The 24,055-nt window shown below is 46.4% G+C and overlaps 3 protein-coding genes across 3 annotated transcripts; 2 read left to right on the forward strand and 1 right to left on the reverse strand.

Moving 5' to 3' along the window:
• The first annotated feature begins 1,938 nt into the window (after positions 1 to 1,938).
• On the forward strand, positions 1,939 to 19,964 carry LOC131259686 (protein PALS1). The gene is made up of 11 exons (XM_058261254.1): positions 1,939 to 1,958; positions 8,282 to 8,412; positions 8,488 to 9,227; positions 10,703 to 10,903; positions 14,367 to 14,550; positions 14,627 to 14,841; positions 14,924 to 15,223; positions 15,302 to 16,187; positions 16,267 to 16,398; positions 16,843 to 17,024; positions 17,126 to 19,964. The coding sequence occupies exons 1-11, from the start codon at positions 1,939 to 1,941 to the stop codon at positions 17,303 to 17,305; spliced, it is 3,171 nt and encodes a 1,056-aa protein (XP_058117237.1). The 3' UTR covers positions 17,306 to 19,964.
• A 1,077-nt stretch (positions 19,965 to 21,041) lies between these two features.
• LOC131271563 (breast cancer metastasis-suppressor 1-like protein) lies at positions 21,042 to 22,374 on the forward strand. Its single transcript, XM_058273038.1, has 3 exons — positions 21,042 to 21,357; positions 21,476 to 21,720; positions 21,800 to 22,374. Exons 1-3 carry the CDS (start codon positions 21,165 to 21,167, stop codon positions 22,064 to 22,066), a joined length of 705 nt encoding a protein of 234 aa, XP_058129021.1. The 5' UTR covers positions 21,042 to 21,164; the 3' UTR covers positions 22,067 to 22,374.
• Positions 22,375 to 22,549: 175 nt separating this feature from the next.
• Positions 22,550 to 23,366, reverse strand: LOC131271564 (large ribosomal subunit protein mL49). Its single transcript, XM_058273039.1, has 2 exons — positions 23,277 to 23,366; positions 22,550 to 23,208 (listed from the first exon to the last, which is right to left on the reverse strand). The coding sequence occupies exons 1-2, from the start codon at positions 23,364 to 23,366 to the stop codon at positions 22,741 to 22,743; spliced, it is 558 nt and encodes a 185-aa protein (XP_058129022.1). The 3' UTR covers positions 22,550 to 22,740.
• Between the last annotated feature and the right edge of the window lie 689 nt (positions 23,367 to 24,055).

Raw genomic sequence — 24,055 nt, forward strand, 5'->3', positions numbered from 1 at the left:
GTCCTCAGAGAAGGAGGACGGACCAAGACTTGATGCTTGATGCAAAAGGCTGCTGCCGATGAACAAGTGACCACACGCGCGAGAAGAAGCGACGGTTAGCGACGTAATTGCAACTCCCCCTTTCCACCCGGTCCACGGCTCTTTGCTGGTAGTTGACCTCCGCAAAAGAAAAAAAATACGAGCTAAAGATACCCCCCTTCGGACCGGTTTATGATTTCCGATCATATGTGAATTGCATCCACCGAAGGGAAGTGGTGGAAAACGGCATCTCGAAACGGCCACTCCCTGACCTGTCCACTGTTCCGGCTGAAACGGGAAATAGAGTTCCTTCGCGCCAGTGGTGGAAACAGGGGGGGGGGGGAGGTTGGTATGCGCTAGTAATTGCCAGCAACGGTATTTTCCCCCCCACAACCATCGCTCGCGTAGCAACGGGCCCTTCGCGAGCGCTTTGTTGGATCGAAACGCGGCCGGACGGGGAAACATTCCGTGGCCAAGACACAGACCTTTGCAGTAAACAAAACCCCGAAAAGCCAGTGTGAACTAGAACTACTATTCCGAGGCCGCAAAGGGGTGGTGGGGGGGGAGCAAGAAAAGCTCACTCCCGCTGCAAGCCGGCGTGGAAATCAATTGGGCCATCGGAGTGATTCCGAACAAGCGGAGCTAATTGGCCAAACCGTTTGGGCCTATTGGGAGGGGTATAAAATTCTCCACTTTCAAAAAAAATCATCCGTCCGCCCGATTGGCATTCGAATTCCGTTTTTCCTTTACTTTACCTTGGCCGATCGGGTGTTTCCTAGCACCGATTGACGGCCAAAACGATCGAAGGTAAAATCGATTAAACGCACAAAAAAACGTCGCACGATCTTTAAAATTTTAACGTCCGCAGCTCGAAGTGGCCACTCAAAAAGCCGTACCATCGGGAATCATTGAACATTTGTGCATGACGCATTACGTGGCCAATCCGCCATTTCACACCTTGGACGATCCGATTCCAAGGGGAAACGAAAGCCCAACCCCTTCGAGCGATGCAACATCTACTGAAACTTCCGATTTTCCTCTCCACCAGCAGCTGGGGGCCCTCCGTTCGAATGATTCGCCTGGTGAAAATTAAACTAAAGTGAAGAAAACCGACACAACTGTGTGTCGGGGTGTAGTTTTTTTTGTTAGAGTGTACGTATGTGGGGGTGGGAGTGAAATTCGGAAGGAAATTACGTTCAATTCGTACCGGATAGTGGCGAGTGCATATGTGTTTTCGTGTTTATGTCAGTGTGCAAATGCAAAGTGCACGCCAGATCTTTCCCCCCATATTCGGACGGAAGTGAACAAGTCCGTCCGTGCGTGCGTGCCGTGCCGTCAACGATAGGGAAGTTCGTGTCCCTTGTGGGTATGTGTGTGTCGGCCGACAAATGGATGTGCAATCAGCGGATTCGCTGCACGTACATTAAACGCGGCGCATAAGTGCAGCAAAAGCGCATATTCCGAAGTACAAAACGGAAAAACATGGTTTGCACCGTGAAACACACGGCCCGGTTCGGAACGCAGCGGGTCCAATCGGTGCATTAAATAGCAAAGAGGAGGGGGGGGGGAAAAAAAGGAAAGAGTTATAACAAAAAAGGGAAAGAACATCATACAGCGGTGAAATTAGCGAAGCGAGTGCAACGTGTGCATCGAACGAGCATATAAAACCGCATCGAGAAAGCAAAGCAGAAAAAACGGCGGTGGCGAACAACAAACGACAAGAAAACAACGGCCAAATAATCGAACGGTGGTGGAGGAGGATCGCACCGACGCATCGGGAAAGCGCATACAGCCATCGCTAATGAACGTCAATTCATGTGACGACGACAAGTGAAACGAAAGCAATTCCGCGTCGGGACGCACAACGGGGATAACGCAGATCGCCTTCAGTATACCCGTACCCGGACCGCCGAACACACAATGAGGATCCTCAAGCATTGGTAATAACGTTTGTAACGAATCTGGGACCATCGTTTTTTTTTTCTCTCCCCATTTGTCACACGTAGGCACCTTCCGGTTCCGCCGGTCGGTCTGATGTAATCGTCTTTACTGAAATAGTTTTAGTACTGCTGTGTCAAACATGGGTTTTGTTCCGTGTGAAACCTATTCTCGGCGAGAATTCTTAGTGCACCCGGTCTCAAGTTATACTCAACTGTATGTGATGGAGTTCTGTTTCTTTAAGCTCATGTGGTTGATCAAATTGCAAAACTGGAGAAATCCTATATGCTATCTAATCTAATATCTTGTTATAAATCAAAAACTATCTGCTATAAAAAATGTCCACTTCACATTGCATCGTTTAAATCATATCTTTCAAAATCAACTACGCATTATTTTAGTATAAAACTGCATATTTATTAAAAACATGATTAAAATTTATTGCAATCCTAGCGCAGTTTTTTTCAAAGAAACTGACAACTCTGAAGAACTATTAAAAGGCATTGACGTGGTTTGTTTCAACAAACAATCAAGGGGAAATTCAAATTTAAATTTCATTATTGTCGATAACGTGCTCTGTAAATTTAGCTTTCACTTATTTCTTGGAGCACAAAACATCAAATATCATGAGTAGAATTGATTGGAATTGGAATGATTATATTTTAAAATCGAAAACATATAACTTCCAGTTTATGTGGTTTTTTTAAATTTACCATAAGTTAATCATGAAAATTGACTTAATTATTTCCATAACAATCGACTAACTTTAAAACGTCCAATTTTCACATCTAAAACATTTCACATCAACACATTAGAGTTCATTTAAATAATTTGTCATCAATTTATAAACGAGTAAAATAAATTGTATTTAAAAACCGTTTTTTAAAACCGAATTTACGTTTTTAACGGTAATGCAAATTAAACGATTTATTTCAATACATCCCCCTAAAAATATTACACTTTTCTGTTAAAGTCGAGATTTTTTCTAGTTTTGAACTCCTTAAAGCAAACTGTACCGTATGCTGACAGAAAATTATGTCATTATTCGTGAACAATGGTAATTTCACAGACTCTTACCAGCTCTTACGTCCACCAGCAGAAAATCCTCCTCTTAACGTCTTATCCTTTTGTTGATGCTCACTTGCTGCTGCACCGTACGCTTAATGTAAGGTGTTCCACCGAAATAATGGGATACTCAGGGACATTTCTTACTTTCACACCAGCCTTCGAACATTGTTATGCATATGAGCCAGTACACCGCACCGGCTATGCGGTGCGCTTCGATCTTAGAGCTTAGAACTCCAACAAAAAAAAGGGATAATTCTACTTCTCTCCTGCCTTTCGAAGTCGCACAGATGAGCCCCGCTCGAAACGCACAAAGCTTTTTTTCCAGCACCACCGGATAAGCGTCGTAAATTAGCCTCTTAGGGGTCTTCCGATTATATTGCTAGATATTTTCATTATTCAGTCTTTCCAGCCGTGATTGCTTCAGAATGCTGGTGCGCCCAGCGGAAGGGATCGGGAACGGAGCAATAGAAAGAGTGAGCAGGTTTGATAATTTATGGATATTTTTTGACTAGGAAAACAAAAATCTGTTTTTATCACTCCCAAAAGCACGACCATCGGGGGGAAACGTTTTGAATAAGATATAAAATTCCCAACGGCAGAAGGGGGTTTGCATTTATCTATATCCGGACACGAAAAAGCACTACCCTAGTGCTGTGTCTGTGTGTGTGTTTCGTTTTCTTTCCCAAAATTCCATGCAACAATTTCGAGACCATTGCACATGGTACGCGTTGCATCTTCGTTTGCTTTTCAATCCGACAATGCCCCATACACTAATCATTTACGGGTGAGTAATGGCAAACGGAATGTGGAACGGGCTTTCCTCCAAACAAAAGTATGATTCCATTGAAAGGAAACCCGGTTTCCCACGCTGGTTGCGTGAACCTCCCGAATCGGCCCTTTTGTCTCCGCTCGTTCGCAAAGCAAATCGTAAGGAAACCGATTCCGAGCGCAGCGCACTATAAACCTTTTCCGCTCCCTGGCCAGTCCTTGAATGGAACCGAAAACGGTTTCGGATGGGGATTTTCGTTTCGTCCTTCGGGTAGACAGCTCGCATACAGCGAGATCCGGGCATCCGGGCTCAATCGGGGGTGGTAAACACCGTGACCCCTCTGCTTTGTCCTTTGCGATCATTTTTGCCTTTCTGCCCGGGTTTCTTTGCCAAACCCCGACATGACAACACGGTCGGTGTGTTGGCGTTGAAGGACTCGTCTTGCAGGTAACTTTAAACCCGCCTTTCTTTGCGCACCGTCAGCAAACATCATTCCCGGAACCTGGCCCCGGATTAAGTCAACCAAAAATCGGTAAAGCAAACAAACAACCGACACTGACAGTTTTCCCCCCCGGTGGCTGGAAAGATCGAAAATATTTGTGGAATTCCGAATAAAAGACGGTGGGAAAAATCGATCGCTCATCAGGGGATCGTAAAGCGGACGGCTCGGCGTCGATCCGTGTCGAATTGCAACTTACTTTCCACTTCCGTCGCCCGGGAGGTAAATTGGGATCGGTCGGATTTGGGAGAGGCTGATGAAGGCACCGAGTTGAGCCTATTACAGCGCCACACAAACAGGGCCGGGCCGACTCAATCACGCCAGATCGGTCTTTATTGTATCGATCCGAGCGGCCGGAAGTGGCATTAGCTCGTAGTCAGCGAACGCCGCCGCCGTCGACAAGTCATCGAATGACACACCCCAACGTTTGGTTCCGAATGGGGGTTGTGACTCTTGTTGCCCCTCGTTTGAACCGAGGTTGGCCCTCAAGTGCTTTCCATTGTATCTGCACCACGCCTTCCGGTTTCTCTGTCCTCATCGGCTTTGTGGATGATGATCGCGCGCGCGCGATCTCCACTCACGAACTCGATCGTGGGGTATCGACATGGAAACACATGCTGGAGGAAATATTACTCCGAACCTTCAGTTTCACTTTGCACCGATCATTACGATCGCACATTTTCCTTCACAAACAACCTGGTGGTGCCTCTACCAGACCATTCCAAGCCCGCATCCATCCGTGACCGTCTGTCACACGTCATATGTTGTCTTTTTTTATTTCCCCTGCTCCATTTACTTCCGGTGTTGCTCACGCCGATCCAACGATCGTCTTCGATGGGAAGGGGCAGTCCGTCCAGTTTCAACCTGATCGAGCAGGGCACCATTTCCGGCCGTAGCCATTTTTCCGCGACCAACCTGTCACAACGGGGCGACTCGGAGGCGACTCTGGCGGGAAGGTGTCTTTGGGTGATGGAAGTCGATCGGTTATCTGTGAACCGTGAAATTAAATTCGACCGAATGCGGAGAGACAAATGGCCCGGCGGACGTGTGCATGTTTTTAGTTGGAGTTTTCCGAAAGAGAAGCCGCCCCGGGGTGTTGCGTCACACACCACCTATGTTTAAGCTGACGAACATCTTGGAGGGGGCATTGCGTCCGAAGATCGGCAAGTGCAGATAATGGCAACCGACAGTGGATGAGAGGTCTTGATCCAACTTGAGTACCTCGAATGCCTAGCTTTAAGCTGGTCATCGGAGTTGGCGCTAGCACAATGGACAATGATCGTTTAGCTGGACGCGCATAACTTCATAGGATGATCCTCACCGTCCGCTAATCCACTTGTCGCCACGGGCGGTTGGAGATTCGTTCCGGAACAGTTCCCAACGTCGGCCCGAACTCGTTCTGTGAGGAAGTCGGTAGGTTTTTGGGTAAATTCTTTATCCAAAAAACCCCGTGCCTCAAAAGCTTCACCGATCGTAAAACAGTAAACGGTCCTTTCCCGGGGGTAGGAAAGAGATGGACGTGAGATTCATCCATCTCCGGCTCTGTATGGCTCCCGGCGTGCGCGGGTGGCTATCCTGGAGTTCCCGGCCGGAGATTCTAACGTCAAAGGCCGTGGGACGACAGGCAAAGACGATCGAGCAAAGGTGCTTACCTTCAGCTACCGTTCAAAAGAGACCACTGCCGAACTGTGGTCCACAGGCCGGAAAGAGACACCCGGACGGGCACAATGGGTATCGGGCAAGAGCCCGGGGGAAACCTACGGCGAATGACGAGGTGTAATTTAAGATTCCCAACGCGTTTCCCCAGGTACGGGGAAAGGAATGGAAGAAGAATACAGGTTCATTTGGTATTCTAGATGGCTTTCCGCGGCCCAATGCCTTTCTTCTTCCTCCTCGCCGGGTTGGCGTTTCCGTCTTTTCGATATTGTGATGGTGGTTGGTGTGCATGTGTTCGTGATCATCATCATCCCTCACAGGCGGCAAGCGTCTGGTCAGAACAACTACGTTGGTTCTTGGCGAAGAAACAAACTCGTCGAAGGGATCGCTCTAACGTCGAGACACGATGCCTTCCAACCTTTCTGCCCGCTTGCATCTTCTTTGCGCAGGTTTCCCGTCTTCGACCATGTCCCCCAACCCCCGCTCGAAGCGATGTTGTGTATTGCCTCATTGACCAAGAATGCGGTTGTTGTGTGGACCTGTAACCGTTTTTTTTGCTCTACACAGTTTTTTTCCTTTCCTTTAGCAATTTCTTAAACCTCCTCCGCACGGTGCGATAGTGCTTGATCCAGGGAAAGACCCTTCGGACAGCAGCAAAAAAAAAAAAGAAACCTACAACCAACATCGCTGTTGTCCTTGTTTCGTTTTTTTTTTGCTGTTCGTTTACGGTGTACGATCACGAAAACGATCACGCGCAGTAGAGCGGACGGAGCAACACATCCCAACATGGTCATAACTATACCACATGCCAAAAGAAATTTCATTCATCGTTTTATTTATTTCTTGGCTCTCGACCATCGCGTTCCCTTTTGCGCCGAATGATGATGATGATCAGCTCTCGGCGTTGTTTGTGGTTTCGGTTACTTTTGCGTGTCGGCCCTTTTTCCACGCTGCAGGCTTGGCATCGGGCACCGGGGTCTGTCTCGTCTTGCGCCGGTTGCTTGCCGGTGGTTTTCACAAAGCGAAGTGTTTCTCAAGAAGCCCTAGACTTTTCGTTATCGTTTGACGGTGAGCGATCGTATGTCGATCGCTTGTTTTTTTGTACAGTTACCATTCACTGACTCAGGTTGACACCTTGTAGACGACGCTTATTTTCACACAGCAGCAGGAAAGTGAAGAATATGTTTATGAAATTTTTTATCAACATTTGGTTCGTTTTGTAGCTTTATGATTTTGACGGTGATGTTTTAATGTGTTCATGCAACTCATTTTTCCATCATCTATATATGAAACGTATTGATATTGTTCTCCTCTGTCTTCCTGTGTTTTTTTGTCCTTTGTTTAACAAAATGTCGATTGAGTTTTGTTCTTACTTTTTCTGTTCCCTCAAATTATCAATCATTTTTTTTTTTATAAAGTATACACGTTTTTCAAATTGATCCTACTAAAGTGCATTATAAGATGTCTAATAATACTCAATTTGATCATGAATTGGAGTTAAAGGTATTGGAATTTCGTTTGTGTTTCGTTTGTGTTTACAGACATTCTCATTTCAAGGTAGTAAAGACGGTTCATTAAAATATCAATATATGATATTTGATTAACAACAAGTCTTAAATAAGATTCGTTTAAATCTTATGTTGGTACTTATTTTAATGGCGGTATTAAAAGTTACTATTTAGTGCTGTTACATTGAGTATCATCAATTTTTGAAAGACTTTTACTTTTTGCCTCATTTAAAACAAAACTTTGGTACGAAAAAATATATCAGCTTAAATTAAACCATTTAAGCAATGAATTAACAACTTTCACACTAATTTATGTAAAGCATTAAGTTATTATTTAAATGTAATAGTACCGGGTTCAGTGAATTGTTTGCCATTGGTATGAACATTCAAAAATGTGCTTGAGAAGGATGTAGTGGAATAAAAAACACAAGAAGGAAACGGTTCGGGTAGACATGTTGCTGTAGATAAAGACAATTAAATAGATATCAGAAAAACATGCACTTTAGTAACACAGAAAATTTTAATTATGCCATAGTCCACAATGAAAAATGATTGATTGAGAATATTTTCAACATTTGAAATCGTGTAGTAGCACTGATGCATTCTAAAAACATAAGAAAATCCTGAAAATTTTTAAAAAATTTTTAAACAGAATTTGTGCTCTCACTGGAATGGCATATAGAAAACCTTTGGAGAATAATTCAGAATATAAGGAAATATTTTAAAATAAAATTATATTGATTGCTTGAGATTTCTCTTTTATAATAAGTTGCCTATCATACATGACTCTTACCAAATGTGTTTTGCTTTTTCTTTCCTTCGCAGGCCTCGCCGGCGCAGTGGCTCCAGCATCGTGGTGTTGGGTGGTGATGACACGCTGAAGCCCTCTATACCTATTGATGACTATCAGGAAGACTTGGAAATGTACAATATGTTAGCGGTAAATCAGGACAATGGTAAGAAGCACATTTTGTCGCGAACATCGAGCGAACTTCCTCAAATAACTCATTAACCTTCCTTCTCCGTTTTAGGACCACATCGGGAAATGGCTGTCGATGTACCTGAATCGTTCATAGCCAGAAACAAAACGCCCCCGCGCTACCCACCCCCGCGGACCACAACGGCGCCGGCAACGCCAGCAGCCGTCGCCGCCGCTGCCGCCGCCGCCGCCGGAGCCGCGCCCGCCGGCACGCAGGTAAATCACGTTTCCAACGCAATGCCCCAGGTCGCGCGTCCCCCGGTCCACCGTCATCCGGCGAACGGCGTCGGCGGGATCCCGCTGGAGCTGGAACCGCTCGACGGCTCGTACAGCAGCGACCGGCACCTGTCCTCGCTGGACAGCAGCCAGGAGTACGGCAAGAAGGGCGGCGGCTCCAGCAAGGGCCCGTCCTCGCTCGGTTCGGTCACCAGCGAGTTCGAGCCGTCGCTGCTGGCCGTCTCCAACAGTGGCCACCCTATCGCCACCGCCAACGGCTACGGCCGGCTGCGGCGCCACGAGGCGGGCGACCTGCGCGGTTCGCTCAGCACCAACCGGAGCTCGTCGCCGTCGTCGTCGGGTGATCTCGGACCGCCGGAGTACGACGTCGGGCCGCACCGGGAGCTGCCCGTGGACGTGCCGGACAGCTTTGTCGAGATCGTCAAGGCACCGCCGCGCTACCCGCCGCCCAAGCCATTGATCATTAAAGACGCTATCAGAAAGAAAGAATCATGCTCATCCAGCGAATCCATTGATAAACCCAAACCGCAATCACAGTCACCGGCGCGCAACGAGGTACCATTTTGTTTTGTTGTTTGTGTTCGTTTGTTTCCCCGTCATCTAGCTTTTTGTTTGTTTGTTTCTGTTTCCGTTTTTTATCATAATTTTCCTCATCCCACTATCATTTGGCTCGTACTTTCCGTTAGTATTTTCCACACCCCTTCCACTATCCTCGCTTGATCGCATTGCGGACCAAAAAACCGAAAAAACAAAACCATCTTCCCCCGATGACGATTAAGGGACCCGCATGCATATCACCCTCGTATTTCCTCCGGAATTCGTTTACCGGATACCCTTTTAGCTATCCAAACCTTCATCCAGTCACCTGCTGTTATTTCCACTCATTTTATGCATCCACACACAATCACACGCCAACCCTTAATTAGCATTTTACCTTCATTACACGTTCTAGTTGACTAATCGTACATTTCCTCGAGTGCACATTCGCACCCGTAGAAAGGCTTATTAAAAGGCTTGTTAAACCGTTATCTTAGTTAGTGGATCGATTTGGCAAAATCATGATTGAGTAGATGGCAATTGGGCCCCACCAGAGACAGTGCAGAAGAAAGTGATTAAAATTTGCATTCGAAGATAGGACGCATGGCCGTTAATTATTATAACACGATTGAGTTTGTATTAAAACATTGTTTTCAAAGTTTTAAAATGCATAAATAAGCTTACATGGTTTATTTTATAGAGTGCAATGTTCAATTATCTGCAAAATGTAGTTTGCATTTTATTTTTTCTTCTTAATTTAATATTCAAATAAAAATTTCCTGGTCAGACTGTATTGATTTAAATTTCAAAAATAGGATACATATTGAAAGAGATGCTAATATCGTCCAAACACTACGCTCATGTTGATCTTACGCTTGATCCTATAAACTTGTTTTTGATTATAATTTTTTTGTGATTACTTTTATAGTAATTTTTTTTTGCATTCTGCTATATTGCTAGCTTAAACTTAATTTGATAAAATACACCACCTACATTGCTGATCATTTTTACCATCAACGCATCAATATGACAGCTGTTTCATATTATTCTTTGATCATTTTTATCAAATCACACCTGGTGCCTCGTAAGCCGGTCGTATCCAACAGCATTATCGTACGTAACGGATGATCATAATGCCGTCCAACACCGTCCAACTCCTTCCTAGTGTACAAAGGGGCCGTTCTAGAAGAGGTGCCCCGATGAGTCGCACGTAAAGTAGTGTTATTCTCTTCGAGTCTCTATATACGTTGGTTTTCCTCACTATCCGGTGGTACGGTTGTACAGTGGACCCTATCTACCAACCTCAACTCCCTCCCGCATCCCCGTGATACTACAACGGGGATCACCGTAGGACACCGAAAGTCACTGTGAAACTGTAGAAACTGGTTTCTCTCCGCACCAGTCTCCGAAAGGCAGCATTGCTGATAGCGCACATCTTGTGCCTTATTTTTTCTCTTTTTCTTTCGAATTTTCCCTCCCCCCCCCACCACCAGCTCAACGGCTCGACGAAACCGGTGCCACCGCCGAGGGATCACCTGCGGATAGAGAAGGACGGGCGGCTGACGAACCGTGCACCAGTACCAGCTCCACAAGTGCCAGATCGGAAGATTGTGCCGAACGCATCACAGCACCAGCATATCGGCCAGGTCCTGGAGCCGACTCCGGATCAGTTAGATAGCATTAAGAAGTTCCAGGTGAGTTGGGGTTGTCGGCTTGTGGGGATTAACGAGGGAGATATTAACGAACGCCGACAGCAGAATATCTCAATGCATCTGAAGAGTGGACGTTGTTGAAGTTTGAGAGATCCTTTTAAGAAACGATCGCCACGTCTTCAACGTGATTTGCGGCCGTCTAGACACACTTTTGAGATACTCGAAAGGAAAGAGGCCGAAGAAACGGGATGTTGTCGTTCCAGGGGACCTACTGTTGGCACCTTCATGACAATTGTGCCTTTCACATTAACATCTCATTAGCGTGGCGTAGTCCATGACTCAGTCCCCATACCGTACCTAGAACATCATACCACCGGGAGTTTGTCCACGTTCCTCGATGCTTCCCGCTAGAGTAAGGGATGTAACTGGCAAACAAACAAACCACCCCTAGGGGTTTGTCATGGTCGTTGTTGGCCGCCGGTACGCATACTAGCATGCAAGCCATACGTTCCTACCTGCCCGCGCCCTGTTTGGAACAGGTGAAATGTGGCGTTGCGCGGATACATCCCCTCGGTCTGACCGCGGTCAATTGAGGCGGGTGTGTGCGTGTGTGTGTAAATGCATCCCTGAACGGGTGCCTGTAACTGTGTGCGTACTGCATCGTTTCCATGCCAAGCGATGCATTCGAGTTGCATCCGATGAGAACATCAACATATTTCAAAGTTCTTCCCACTCTCGCCGCACTTTTCCGAGGGAAAGATGCAAGCTGCGTCAATGGTTGTATTATGGGGCGTTGCATCCAGAACCTCCCTGCACCCCAGGGGTGAAGAACAGCGCAGTCAGTTTCTAACCCGCTGCCGACCAACTCCGGTGTGGTGGACGCCGTTACGCGCAGCACAGACACAACAAACGGCACCCAAATCAAACCCCTCCCGGACACACTTCCTCCCCCCCGCATTTGCTGAATGTTTACATTTCGGCCATTAAGATTCGGGGGAGGTGGACGGTTTGGTTTTATTTTTGTTTAGTTTTTATTTCGCCTTCGTGCCGCCATAACACGTTACGTCTTTCTAACTCCCGAACGCAAACCATACGCACCACGATCAAGTGTACGCTAGATTTGTTTGTAGGAAATGCTAATTTAATTCCAGTTTATTCGGCTTTATACTATCACGCCAAAGTCCCATGGAACCCTGCTTTCCGTGTTGCTCCAAAAAAAAAACAAACGGGTCTATTTTCCATACAATTGATGTTGATGCTGGACGGACAAAAGGGTAAAAAGCGGTCCACTTCCACCATCCCAGCGTGATTGCTGGTGACCGGTTGACAACACAAAATAAAAAGAGAGTGTAGGAAAGGGTTGTTTCGAGTGTCGAGGGTGTGATGATCACGTGTGTAAGGCGGGGGGGTGGAAGGTGGGAAAAACTTGGTGCGGCACCCTCTCGCTGCCAAATCGGTCAGTGTTTGGGGAGGAGTGCGCATTGCTCGCGGCCACCGCAGTATCACCAAAACGGTGCTTGCGTAAAGACGCGGTGGTCCGTGTTTGGCTCGGCGCAGTCGGTTTGATGGTGTGTATGTGCAGTTGTTCTGTAAAGTGTCGGTTGGGGTTTTTTTTTCGCGGGCACAAGTAGGCTGTGCCATTACCTAGTGCGGAAGTGTGGCCTGCTGAGAGTGGTCCTTTCCAATTTTCCCCCACGGACAGAAACCGTAGACACTGGTAATCTTCTCACATACGATCGACAACCTCCAATGAACCCAAGTCCCTCCTTTGTGGCGAAAGTGTGTTGGTTTAAGTTTTCCAAACAGTGTTTTATGATAAGACGGTCATAAAATCCGCCAACAAACCGAGTGTACCGAGTGACTCACCCCTAGTGATACATCCTCCTCTAATCTCAGTGGAAAGTTATCAGCGTCAATCGACATTGCATTCCGTTATCAGATACGAAGCTCCCCAAACGACCGACTCCCTGTCTACCATGCGACGTGTGTCCAACGACATCTTTCGGCGTAGTGGCTGAAGCCCCCCATACGTCTACAAAAGATACGAACCCCTTTCCGGATGTAGTTGGCCAAAGCGACGGCCAGTACGACGGTCACGTTCGAACACGAATCGATCCAGACGTAATTAAATTACACCCATCAGCTGATTCGCTCGTTCTCGGGTTGTTCAGGGTTTTAAGCCCTCCCGGTCCTCTAGTTCTCGGCCGTTTCTTAACCCCCGCCTACGTCGGAATTTTGATAGTCAACCCCCCCTCCGAAGAACTCGCCCGGTGGCGTAGGTTTTTGCAACAAATTCCCCCGGCCCCGTGTTCTAACGTAGTGGTAATTTGCGTGTCACTGTGGCTATACCTGACCCTCGCGACGGTGGCGACGACCACGTTCCGGAGGGTGATGATGTAATTCATTACCGATACCGGTTGCCGTTTCGACGATCGTTTGTTTTTGCGTTTTGTCGTCGCGCGCGAGCCGTCCTCGAAGTCAGTGAAGAGTTGGCCTGTCCACGGTGAAGACGCGCCGTTAGATACTCCCCTTGGTGACCTTTCAGCGACGGAGATAAACTAACCTTTGCTGGTGTGTGGCGATAGTGAAGTGGGGGGGGGGGGGGGGGTTGTCGGTGTTGTTTTGCGCACCACTCGTTGCCGAAAGAATTGTTAACCACCATTCGGAAAACACACAAAACCCCAACGTCCCCAGAGCCGGACAGGGTGGACTTTCTATTTCTGCCAAACGGCAACATGGCGGCCGTTTCGCCATGTAGTGGATGGGTCGGTTTTCGGTGCATACTTCCAGCTCCATCCGGTTGTGCGAACTGACCAGCAACAGCAGCAACAGTAGTAGTAGCGTCAACCCACACAGCAAATTTGAACTACGCTCGAAGGAAACCAGTTTGCGGGAAAGAAATTCCCCCTTCGATGTTCGCCGGAACGTCAAAACGTCGCGGGTCGAAAACGTGATCAGCTATTCAGGCCGGTGTGCACTAAGCTATCTCTCTCGCGAACCTCGGACGCAGGCGGTTGGGTAACACACACAGGGACGGGGGAAAACGAAACGTGCGAAAGCGCTTCACGTTCTGACCTTGCCTACACCGGGCTCGGTATAGGCTTGGTGTGCGCTCTCGATCGGAAAACTGCACTCGCCATTGATAAAGGGAGGCTTAGTTCCCAAACAAACCGAAACACCTTCCACCCGGGTGCGGCTCTAATCGATCGTTCACACGATCCGTAGTACAACGGTATAACGTTAGCAGACGCAACTCGGAACCTTGCGCGGGAGCTATCCGAAACGGCGATATGATCGCCCATCAGCAGTCGCCCGGGGTCAAGGGGACCAAGGGGGTTTCTCGTGCGACTTCGAACTCACTCTACACGCAGAAGCAGGCAAGTTCTCCGGAGATGTTCGAAATACTGAGTGGTTATATTAGGAATCGTGTGAAAGCTGGAAAGTTGGGTTTATGGAAGAGAACCTCCTTAGTGACAGCCCTTGCGACCTTCTCTTCCATTCGCAGGAACAACTGCGACGAAGACGGGAGGACGAGGAACGGATAGCGGCCCAGAATGACTTCCTGCGCAACAGCTTGCGCGGTTCGCAGCGGCTGCGCGCCCTGCAGGACAACCCGATCGAGAAGCCACCGGTCGGTGTGGACAACGAGGCGTACGCGGACGACGAGGTGGTCGTGGAGAAGGTGATCGGTAAGAATCGAGGTTGGACATCTGGTTTGCTTGGAGTTTAATGACAAATACCCCTTTGTGCCCTAAATCCAAACAGGTTACAGTGAGCTGGTTGCGGCGCTTCAGCGACTGCAGGGACATCTGAACAAGCACGGCCTGGCAGCACTCGCTGGCCGAGTGACGGCCGCCCAAAGTCTGCTGCTCGGGCCGGGCATCGCGCGAGCCTTGGCCGTTCGAACGGCGGTCCTGGAGCGGCGGCGCCCGAAGGTTCAGAATCCCATTTGCTCAAATGCTCAAACCCTGGCCAAGGATGTAAGTAGACGAATATCGAATCGGATACTTTTATGTAAGAAGTTAACTGACGCACGATCTTCATTTGTTGTTTTCCTTTCAGTGTGTCGAATCGCTGGCACAATCCGGCTCGCCAATCGCAATAGAACTGTGTGATCTGCTGTCCACGTACGAGATGGAGGGTCTCCTGCTGGCGCACGATCGGATCGCAGCGACCACCGATCGGTCACCGGTCGGCTCGTACGTCGGCAGCCCGGTCAACCACGCTACCCTGCCATCCCTTAGCAGCAACAGCATCAACAATAACGCCTTGACCAGTGCGGTCAAACCGGTCACGGTCATGCCATCATCAATTCCAAATAACGCTAGTTTAGTGAACAATAACAATAACAACATTGCAAAGGTGAGTCCCGGGGCGGGGGGGGAGTTCCCGGGTGGATGGCTTTACTAATCCCTCCTTGCCTATTCTGTACCTTCGCAGAGGGAACCAATGAGTGTGCCTCTCGGTGTGCTGCGCGACGGAAGTCAGGATCACATCAAGATCATCCAGATCGAGAAATCGTCCGAACCGCTCGGGGCCACGATTCGCAACGAGGGCGAGGCCGTTGTTATTGGGCGCGTGGTACGAGGCGGGGCGGCGGAGAAGTCGGGCCTCCTGCACGAAGGAGACGAAATCCTCGAGGTGAACGGTATCGAGATGCGCGGCAAGTCTGTCAACGATGTGTGCGCCCTGCTCGGCTCGATGACGGGCACGCTGACGTTCCTGGTCGTGCCGGCTGGCATCCCGCAGATCGTGCCGGGCATCGGGATGCGGGATCCACCGGTGCTGCACGTGCGGGCCCACTTCGACTACGATCCCGAGGACGATCTGTACATTCCGTGCCGGGAGCTGGGCATCAGCTTCCAGAAGGGCGACGTGCTGCACGTGATCTCGCGAGACGATCCCAACTGGTGGCAGGCGTACCGGGAGGGTGAGGAAGACCAGACGCTGGCCGGGCTGATACCGAGCCAGTCGTTCCAGCATCAGCGCGAATCGATGAAGCTGGCCATCGCCGGCGAGGTTGGGTTGCGCACGCGCAAAGACATCAACGGGAAGGCGGGTGGCGGATCGACGCTGCTCTGCGCCCGGAAGGGGCGCAAGAAGAAGAAGAAGGCCAGCAGCGAGCACGGATATCCGCTGTACGCCACGGCGACGGCGGACGACCCGGATCCGGAGGAGATTCTCACGTACGAAGAGGTGGCCCTGTATTACCCGCGCGCATCACACAAACGGCCGATCGTGCTGATCGGGCCACCGAACATTGGCCGGCACGAGCTGCGCCAGCGGTTGATGGCCGATTCCGAGCGGTTCGCCGCAGCCATTCCTCGTAGGTGTTCCGATCATCAAGACGAAGGTTTTTCTGGGAAGAATCGCAACATAATTCTAATCGTTTTGTTCCGTTTTAGATACGTCACGAGCTCAGCGGGAGGGAGAAGTGCCCGGTCAGGACTATCATTTCATCTCCCGGCAACAGTTCGAATCGGACATCTTGGCCCGCAAGTTCGTCGAGCATGGAGAATACGAAAAAGCTTATTATGGTGAGTGCCCTAACGAAGCATTTATCACAACCTATAAACGCTTTGAGAAAGAAACAATGTGTCCCTTTTATTAAATTGAAGCTTCGCTGAATGTTGAACCTAGTTCTTTACATAAATTAATTGAACAATGAAAATAGAAATCAGAAAGAGCGAAAAAGAAGCAATGTAGCAAATAATGTTTCTTCTTCTCTAGTCGTAATGACCGTCTTTACCGTTTTTTATTTTATCGTTAGTATGCTGAAATGCTTAAAACACGTTTTTAAACTAAAGTTAAGAAAAGTGATTATATTAGTGCTCTCATACTCTCAACTCTTTTTTTTCCAAACAAATGTTGTTTCAAACCAAATATACCACGCTTGTTCAACGGATTAGATAATTTGTTTTCTCGCGCCAAAGGATTGCTTCCTAACAAACGTATGTGGTTTCCTTATTTCCCTTTCACAGGAACATCTCTGGAAGCCATCCGTGCCGTGGTCGCCAGTGGAAAAATATGCGTACTTAACCTGCACCCCCAGAGCTTAAAGCTGCTCCGCTCGTCCGATCTGAAGCCGTACACAGTGCTGGTTGCGCCACCGAGTCTGGAAAAGCTGCGCCAAAAGCGGATACGAACGGGCGAACCGTACAAGGTAAGGGATTATCACTAGCGGAAGGATTACGGGTTTGCGCCATGCATTTTAAATGCAACGTCGTATGCCATTACGATTATTTTTCTTGATCCGTTCTCAAGGAGGAAGAGCTGAAGGAAATCATTGCGACCGCACGCGACATGGAGGCACGCTGGGGCCACCTATTTGACATGATCATCATCAACAATGACACCGAGCGGGCGTACCATCAGCTGCTGGCGGAAATCAACTCCCTCGAGCGCGAACCCCAGTGGGTGCCGAGCAGCTGGCTTCACAACTAATGGCGGTAATGACCGTTCGCTGGCTGGTACCAAACTGAGCCATTACGCCGAATGTTGCCTGTCTGCTCATCGCCGGGGAGGGGGGAGTTCTTACGTGCGTGCAACAAGTGAAGCCAACCGATTCCTGCAGCGCACGTGCCAATTGTAATCACTCTTGCAAGGGCAAGACATCGGGATATCGGTAGCGGTTAGAAAAAAAGGCTACTGGCCGCATGACCTTACACACTTATTACCCCGTTAGCATGTAGCATAGAGCACACGTGGAGCATAATTATAACGGAAATCGTTAGGCCCCCCAAAACAGGATAGAAGAGTACGCGTCGAAGGCGCCCGTAGCAAGCTAGGACATTCCACTAGACTAGCACCATGTACCCAAAATTCTGAACACAACCGATTCTTATACCCAACACGTGTCATGGGCACGTTATACGTACACGTACACGACACTTTACTTTTGTAATTGTTGTTACATGAGTTCCCTTCCGTTTTGCTTGCGCACGCCATGCGCATGCAGTTACGTTACTTTTTTGTCACGCGAACAAACACACACACACACGCATGTCTGCTGAAGCGGAATAGAAACCATTTTAATTTCGCATAGGAACCAATTGTGTACGGTACGGATCGATCAGGGAAATGACGGAGGGCACCCAGGGGGAAACTCGGGGGATGAAAATAGATCTGCGATTTACGGGGATTTACGGTGGTTTGTTAATACTTTATAGCGTGTTTTATATTTTCTTGGGCCGGTCTTCCCTTTACTGTGTGTGCGTTCCACGAGGTAAACTTACATAACTCCATTCCCCTCCATTTGTACTGTACGTTTTGTTTTAGAATAATAAATGTTTTATTTATCTAGAGTTTTATGGGAGAATAAAAGGGGGAAAGCAGTAACATTACTATAGAAGTTTTCCTCAAGCACTCTAGCGTGCAAGTGTAATATTCATGATGGAAGGAGAGGTTATAAAGAAAGTGAGAGATAGCAAAGGGTAAACCAACAGTAACTACATGGAGTGGCGCAAACCGAGTACACAATAAAAAAGCAATTTCTAAATGTTGTAACAATACTATCAGAATAGCGGGATTACACAGTTGCAATTGGAGATAGGGGAGAGGCGAGGTCGTATATGAAATTTAAAATTAATTAAAGAAAACCCCAATGTATTGTAGCTACGTTAAGCGAGAAAAGAAAAAAAAACCCAAGTATGTAGAAAAAATATATACCGATGAAAGTAAATAACGAGTATGGAAAACTTAACTAATCAGCAGCAAACAACCCGCCCTGTGGAGAGACGTGTGGAGCATAATAGGTAATGGATATTAGTGATTCACAAATTTACACAAGAGAAAACAAAAATCAAAATAATCGTAATGCGGTAGCCGGCCGAGGTGGTAAAATTAGACTTCCTATGAGAAACCGTCACCATTACCCCATTGGACACTCAAAATTGAATGGAAAGAATCTATAAAGCAAGCAAGCAAGTAAACGTGGAGGTAGAAACAGCAGATTCGATATACTTTTTGGCTCGTAAGATATAAAATAAATCAAATATACGCGATAAAATCTAATCCATAGGAGAAAATGTGCTCAAACACCCCCGAAAGGTATTCGTGTTCAAAAAACAACGTTTTCTCTTTGTAGACCTTCAACTTCTACTAGGTTGCTCACTTAAGTCAAACATTTGTTTGGGGCTTGGGTTTGTATATTTTTTTTATCCAAATGCATTCGTTTCATTTTTTGTGGTTTTTTTATTTTTTCCACAACTAGCTCGATATGTATTATATTTGACTTAGGATGATTATTTGAAGCCAATGTGGAGGATGTTGAGGCAGCGGGTACTTAAAACATTCCCTTTATCCACAATTTAACAGGATCTTCTAAGGAAAAAAAACAAAATAAATACTTTCCGTTAAAACTACTCCTGATGGGACTGCTTTTCTTCGTTTCTTATTCATTGGGATTAGTTGATTTCGTAGTGGGCGAAATATCCGCATTACTTAGGACGTTATATAGGGGCTAATATAACCGGATGATGAGGTAGAGCAGCTGTAGAGTTCGGGTCTATATTTTAAACCGGTATCTACCAAAACTGTCCTATTTCAGTTTCTAAACTTGATCAACACCAAAATATACGCTAACCGATGTAGTTGAGGGGATAAAATGAGGACAGCTGCTAGAAACAATGCCGCTAGCGTATGTATAAAGGAGGTTTAGTTCTAACTTAAAAGACTTACCCGAACATGTTTAGCTGAAGGTAATTAGTGTGTGTTATCAGATGACGGCGAAAGGTGAAATATTTTGAACAATAGCTATTTTTCTATACCGGTAGCACGATGCGCTCCGTGTTGTTTCTTTCTTGATTGTATGGCTATGTTAACCATGTTTTGATACGTAGGGTTTTGTATATTCTTGTATAGTGAACAGGATTGTAGAGTTTTTATTTCATTCTAAAAAGATTCCCCGTACTAACGGATGGCAGTTGACGAATAAAGTAGTGAATTGTATTGCAAAGAAAAAGATAAATAATCGGCTCAACCATCCGAAATCTTGTTTCATCTACAATATAAATATAATTGAAATTATCAGGTTGAAAGTTTTGTTCCCAACGTGACACTTCGTTATGATAAAAAGATTAAATAGGATAAGGCGGAGGGTTATAAAAGGGGCACCCAAGTGGTATCGTGTATTTGATAATTCTTATATTTTGTTTAAATAAAAGATTCTTAATTATAAATGGGTCTCACAGAAACCTGCCCTTCTAGAATGAAATTATTTTGGTCTATATCATTGTCTTATTTACTAAATAAAGCTTAAACAATGCAAAATAATTAAACACATCTTGTTTGTGGCGTAACGGATCATTTGATTGATGGTTCAGTCAAGGTTATTAACACGAAGCAATACTTTGTTTCGAGTTTTACTTCATTGCAGTAACCTTGTGCCTCCGCGAGGGAAATTAAAAGAAAACTAGTGGTGGAAACTCCTACAGGGATTCGAATCTTTCGATTCAAATCCATTTTGAGACCCGGATCTTCGAATCCGAATCCCAATCCGTCAAACGGGGTCCACACTGCAGCGCTACGTCACTTTTCAAAAGTAGCCCAGTTTCGGCAGAACAATCGCGCAAACCAAGCGCGACAGAGGTAGGGGAGTATGTGGAAATATGTATCACATTGGGGCGCAAACTCGGCTAAAATTTTTTATGCTCATTTATCATCAATGGTTGAATTGATCCAAAGGCTAAATCGAGCTTGTGAATGGTCCCCAAGACCATCTAGATCACTATCGCTATCCGCTCCCAGGAGTAGCTGTTTTATTTCAGTTCCAGGGAAACTACCCACCACTATGCGCCAATTTGAGAGAGAAAAGAGAATTAAAAATTCTCTCGCAAAATCGCAAAATCTCTCTTTCTAAGAGAGAATCCGCGAATCGGGAACAATCAAACTTGGTTTTCCTGGGACAATTACATTGTCTCTAGATCGACTAGTTATGTGACTAATTCGACTCAAATCATTGTGAGTCGATTCAAACAGTTCAGGATCAAGTCACAATCGAATCAAATCGAGTCCCAAACCAATCAAATCTGATTCGAATCCTAATCGAATCAAAACTTTAGAATCCGTCAGATGGGATTCGAATCTTTAGAATCTGTCAAATGGGATTCGAATCTTTAGAATCCGTCTAGGGATCGAATCTTCGAATCTTCCGTATCCCGATGCTGCCAACACTAAAGAAAACAAAACGCCTATTTAATAGTAGTAAACAACAGTCCTGCAGAAAAACGACGGAAATTTGCTTTAACCGCGCTGGGGTTTTGTGTGAAAATTTTGCTTATTGCAACAGGAAGTAAGTTTCATTATGCCGCCTGTGAAAAACGATGGTGAAAGCGATGGAGACGGTGATATGTCCGGGGCCGAAACAGAGCACTCTGGCTCGAGCCAGGGACATGATTCAAGCGCCGAGGAGGCAGACGAGCCCGATTCGGATGATTCCTCGGAAATGTCCGAAAGCGAATGCGACCGCCGGCGCGCCAGTTGTCTAGAAAATTTAAGTAAGTTAAGCATGACCACATCAGCTCATGGTAGAACGATCGTAATGGGTACCTAGGTACCCTTCATTCCCTCCTTTCCTTGGCAATCGCGAGACTAACTTGTTTTGTTTACTTTCAGGCAATCTAGAAAAACAATTCTCCATTCTTAAAGAACAGCTGTACAAAGAACGTATGAACCAGATAGATTATAATTTGCAAGAGATTCGTAGCGGTCGATCGGAGGAATATATTAATCCCGTGAATGTTCTGCTGGAGAAAATGAACTGCCGCAAGGAGGTCGCAAAAGTGCTCAAAAGGTATCGCATCGACAACATCCAAAACATTTTCGATGGAGAAGCACAAGCTGCCTATCAACATTTCGATGTACGTACACATTTCCTCTTGCTTCACCTTCTTGGTTTTGTTCCACGGTTTAATTTTTTTTTTTGTTTTGCTCTGGTAGAGTGAAAAAAATCTCGGCGAAGACGTCATTTCGGATGAAATAATGGATACGGTACGACGGCTGGAGGAGGATCGCCATAACGTGGATATTTCCTGGGCCGACTGGGGCAAGAGTACGAGAACGGCAAAGGTGCGGGGTCCAGGTCGAAAGAAGGCGGTAACGGTGTCCGGACCGTACATCGTGTACATGCTGCGGGAGGAGGAAATACTCGAGGACTGGACATCGATACGAAAAGCACTGAAACGGTCGACGGCTGCCGCTACCTGATATTTATTGTAGGAGAATCAAGGGGAATTTTTATGATAGAGTTAAGAGTGCTGCAATTTTCCTTCGTTTCGGTTAGAATAATGGTGCAGTGAGACACGTGGAAGGCAATTCAGCAGGATGAATACGCATTCTGATTGGATACATTCGTGTGTCAATTTCCAAATCATTATTAGTTAACTGAATTTGAATGATACACCTTTTACCACTGTTTAGCGCAATGGCCAAGGTGTTTAGTGACACCGTCCAAAACATTACGATACGATGCACCTGTACAATCAACTCTTTGAACAAAAGCGCTCACAAAAGGCTCGCAAAAATGACTGCCGCCAAAAGGAGCGGCGAACGGTCTATTAGGTGCGGCCAACGCACAAAGTTTGCTCCCATTATCTTGGAAGGGTCTGTCATCTTCTTAATGCTTTGGATGGAGTCTCTAAACGACGCTTGCGGTATCTTAATAGCTCCGGCGATCGTATTAATGTTTTGGACGGTGTCACTAAAGGCCTTGGCCATCGCGCTAAACAGTGGTAAAAGGTGTAACGATCCTTCCTAAAATAAAACCTTTAAAAGAAAGTTGAATCTACATCGTTTCATCCCGAAAACGAACGTTTCCGAACTAATTTGACACACATCAGCTTAATGTTCACTAACGTTTAGCATATATTCTAACCAAATGTTTACATTCCTTTCTCCAACAAAAACTTTTCCACAAATGCTACATGGTCGCCTTTCAGCTCGATCTGTCCGCTCATTTCGTTTACTCGCGTGATGATGGGCCGATTTCGCTGCTTCTCGATCAGATAGCGCAACTCGGCCTCCAGTAGCCATATGTCCCCCTCGACATGCCTTACGGCCGTGATCCGACGCTGGCCACGGTACGCACGACGAAGATACACGGGCAGCATGTGATTTTTGGTTCTCTGCACGAGATACTTCAGATCCGGCTGAGGGTTGGCCGGTTTCCAGCCCGACGGGTAGCTTTCCTTTGCGGTCGGCTTCGGAACGGTTCGTGGGGCTAGCAGCCGCTCGACGTACTTCCACTCCGGAGGATTCCGTACTACTTCAACCTCAGGGTACTGGGAGATATCACCGACCGGCTCCGATGACCGGAACGAAGAGTTTCGAATCGATATATTAGAGCCATTCTATGAGAGGAAAATAAATCTATTCTGAAGATGATTGCACACTAAACATGTATATTGAAATATTTTACCTGAAGTTGGTTTGGAAAACGATTAACCGAAATAAATTGAATTAATTTTGGGACTTGCAATGTTTTGCAACATAACACGCGAAGCGCCATGATTACGACAACAAACCTTTTGTTCGTGTCGCCTCCGTGACGTTCATCGTGATGTTCGTGTCGTGTCTCTCAGTTGTCGCTCAAATCGGCCGTTGAAAGTCATGCAGTGAAGTTGCTATTTATAGTTTACAAAAGCCTGAATACTAAAAGTGTAAATTTTGACAATTTTTGTTTTTATTTTGAAAATTTACATTCAGAACTAGATTTATTCAACATTTTGATAACTGGGAAAGATATTATACAAACAATTTTACGAAAGTCAGTTCCTTAGTTCCAAAAATTAATCGTCGGATTGCATCAACACATTATGCCATTCCTGATTGTATCTAACTTAGGTGCATATCAAAGTTTGTTTTTTTTTGTTATCTGCAAACAAAAATATTGATTGATGCAACAGTCACACTTAAACTAGTCTTATTGTACACCCTCCCCCTTTATACCCCGCTGTTTTGGTATCGTTTAAGGTTATAAAATTTTAAAAAGATAAAATTTTAGAAATTTTTGTAACTTGGTGAATATCGAAGCAGCGATCAATAGTGGCTCTTTTGCTTGCAGAACAACAATTGATGGACGGCATTATCATTTCGTTTGCGCCAACCATATTGAATTGATGGGATTTGAAGGATTGGTCGTACTGCCGGATCTTAATCCTGGAGCGGAAAAGTAAACTTTGTGCAGAACTTCGCATT

The sequence above is a fragment of the Anopheles coustani genome, chromosome 3 (assembly GCF_943734705.1).
Source record: "Anopheles coustani chromosome 3, idAnoCousDA_361_x.2, whole genome shotgun sequence".
In the NCBI taxonomy this organism is placed as follows: Eukaryota; Metazoa; Arthropoda; class Insecta; order Diptera; family Culicidae; genus Anopheles; species Anopheles coustani.

What these genes read in the sequence shown, in the direction of transcription:
- LOC131259686 (XM_058261254.1), top strand. Translation starts at nt 1,939, where the DNA reads ATGAGGATCCTCAAGCATTG. An exon ending in ACAATAACAACATTGCAAAG is followed by an intron (nt 15,224 to 15,301) that starts GTGAGTCCCGGG and finishes GTACCTTCGCAG; the next exon opens with AGGGAACCAATGAGTGTGCC. An exon ending in GTTCGCCGCAGCCATTCCTC is followed by an intron (nt 16,188 to 16,266) that starts GTAGGTGTTCCG and finishes GTTCCGTTTTAG; the next exon opens with ATACGTCACGAGCTCAGCGG.
- LOC131271563 (XM_058273038.1), top strand. Translation starts at nt 21,165, where the DNA reads ATGCCGCCTGTGAAAAACGATGGTGAAAGCGATGGAGACGGTGATATG. An exon ending in CAGTTGTCTAGAAAATTTAA is followed by an intron (nt 21,358 to 21,475) that starts GTAAGTTAAGCA and finishes GTTTACTTTCAG; the next exon opens with GCAATCTAGAAAAACAATTC. An exon ending in CTGCCTATCAACATTTCGAT is followed by an intron (nt 21,721 to 21,799) that starts GTACGTACACAT and finishes TTGCTCTGGTAG; the next exon opens with AGTGAAAAAAATCTCGGCGA.
- LOC131271564 (XM_058273039.1), bottom strand. Translation starts at nt 23,366, where the DNA reads ATGGCGCTTCGCGTGTTATGTTGCAAAACATTGCAAGTCCCAAAATTA. An exon ending in GTTTTCCAAACCAACTTCAG is followed by an intron (nt 23,209 to 23,276) that starts GTAAAATATTTC and finishes TTCCTCTCATAG; the next exon opens with AATGGCTCTAATATATCGAT.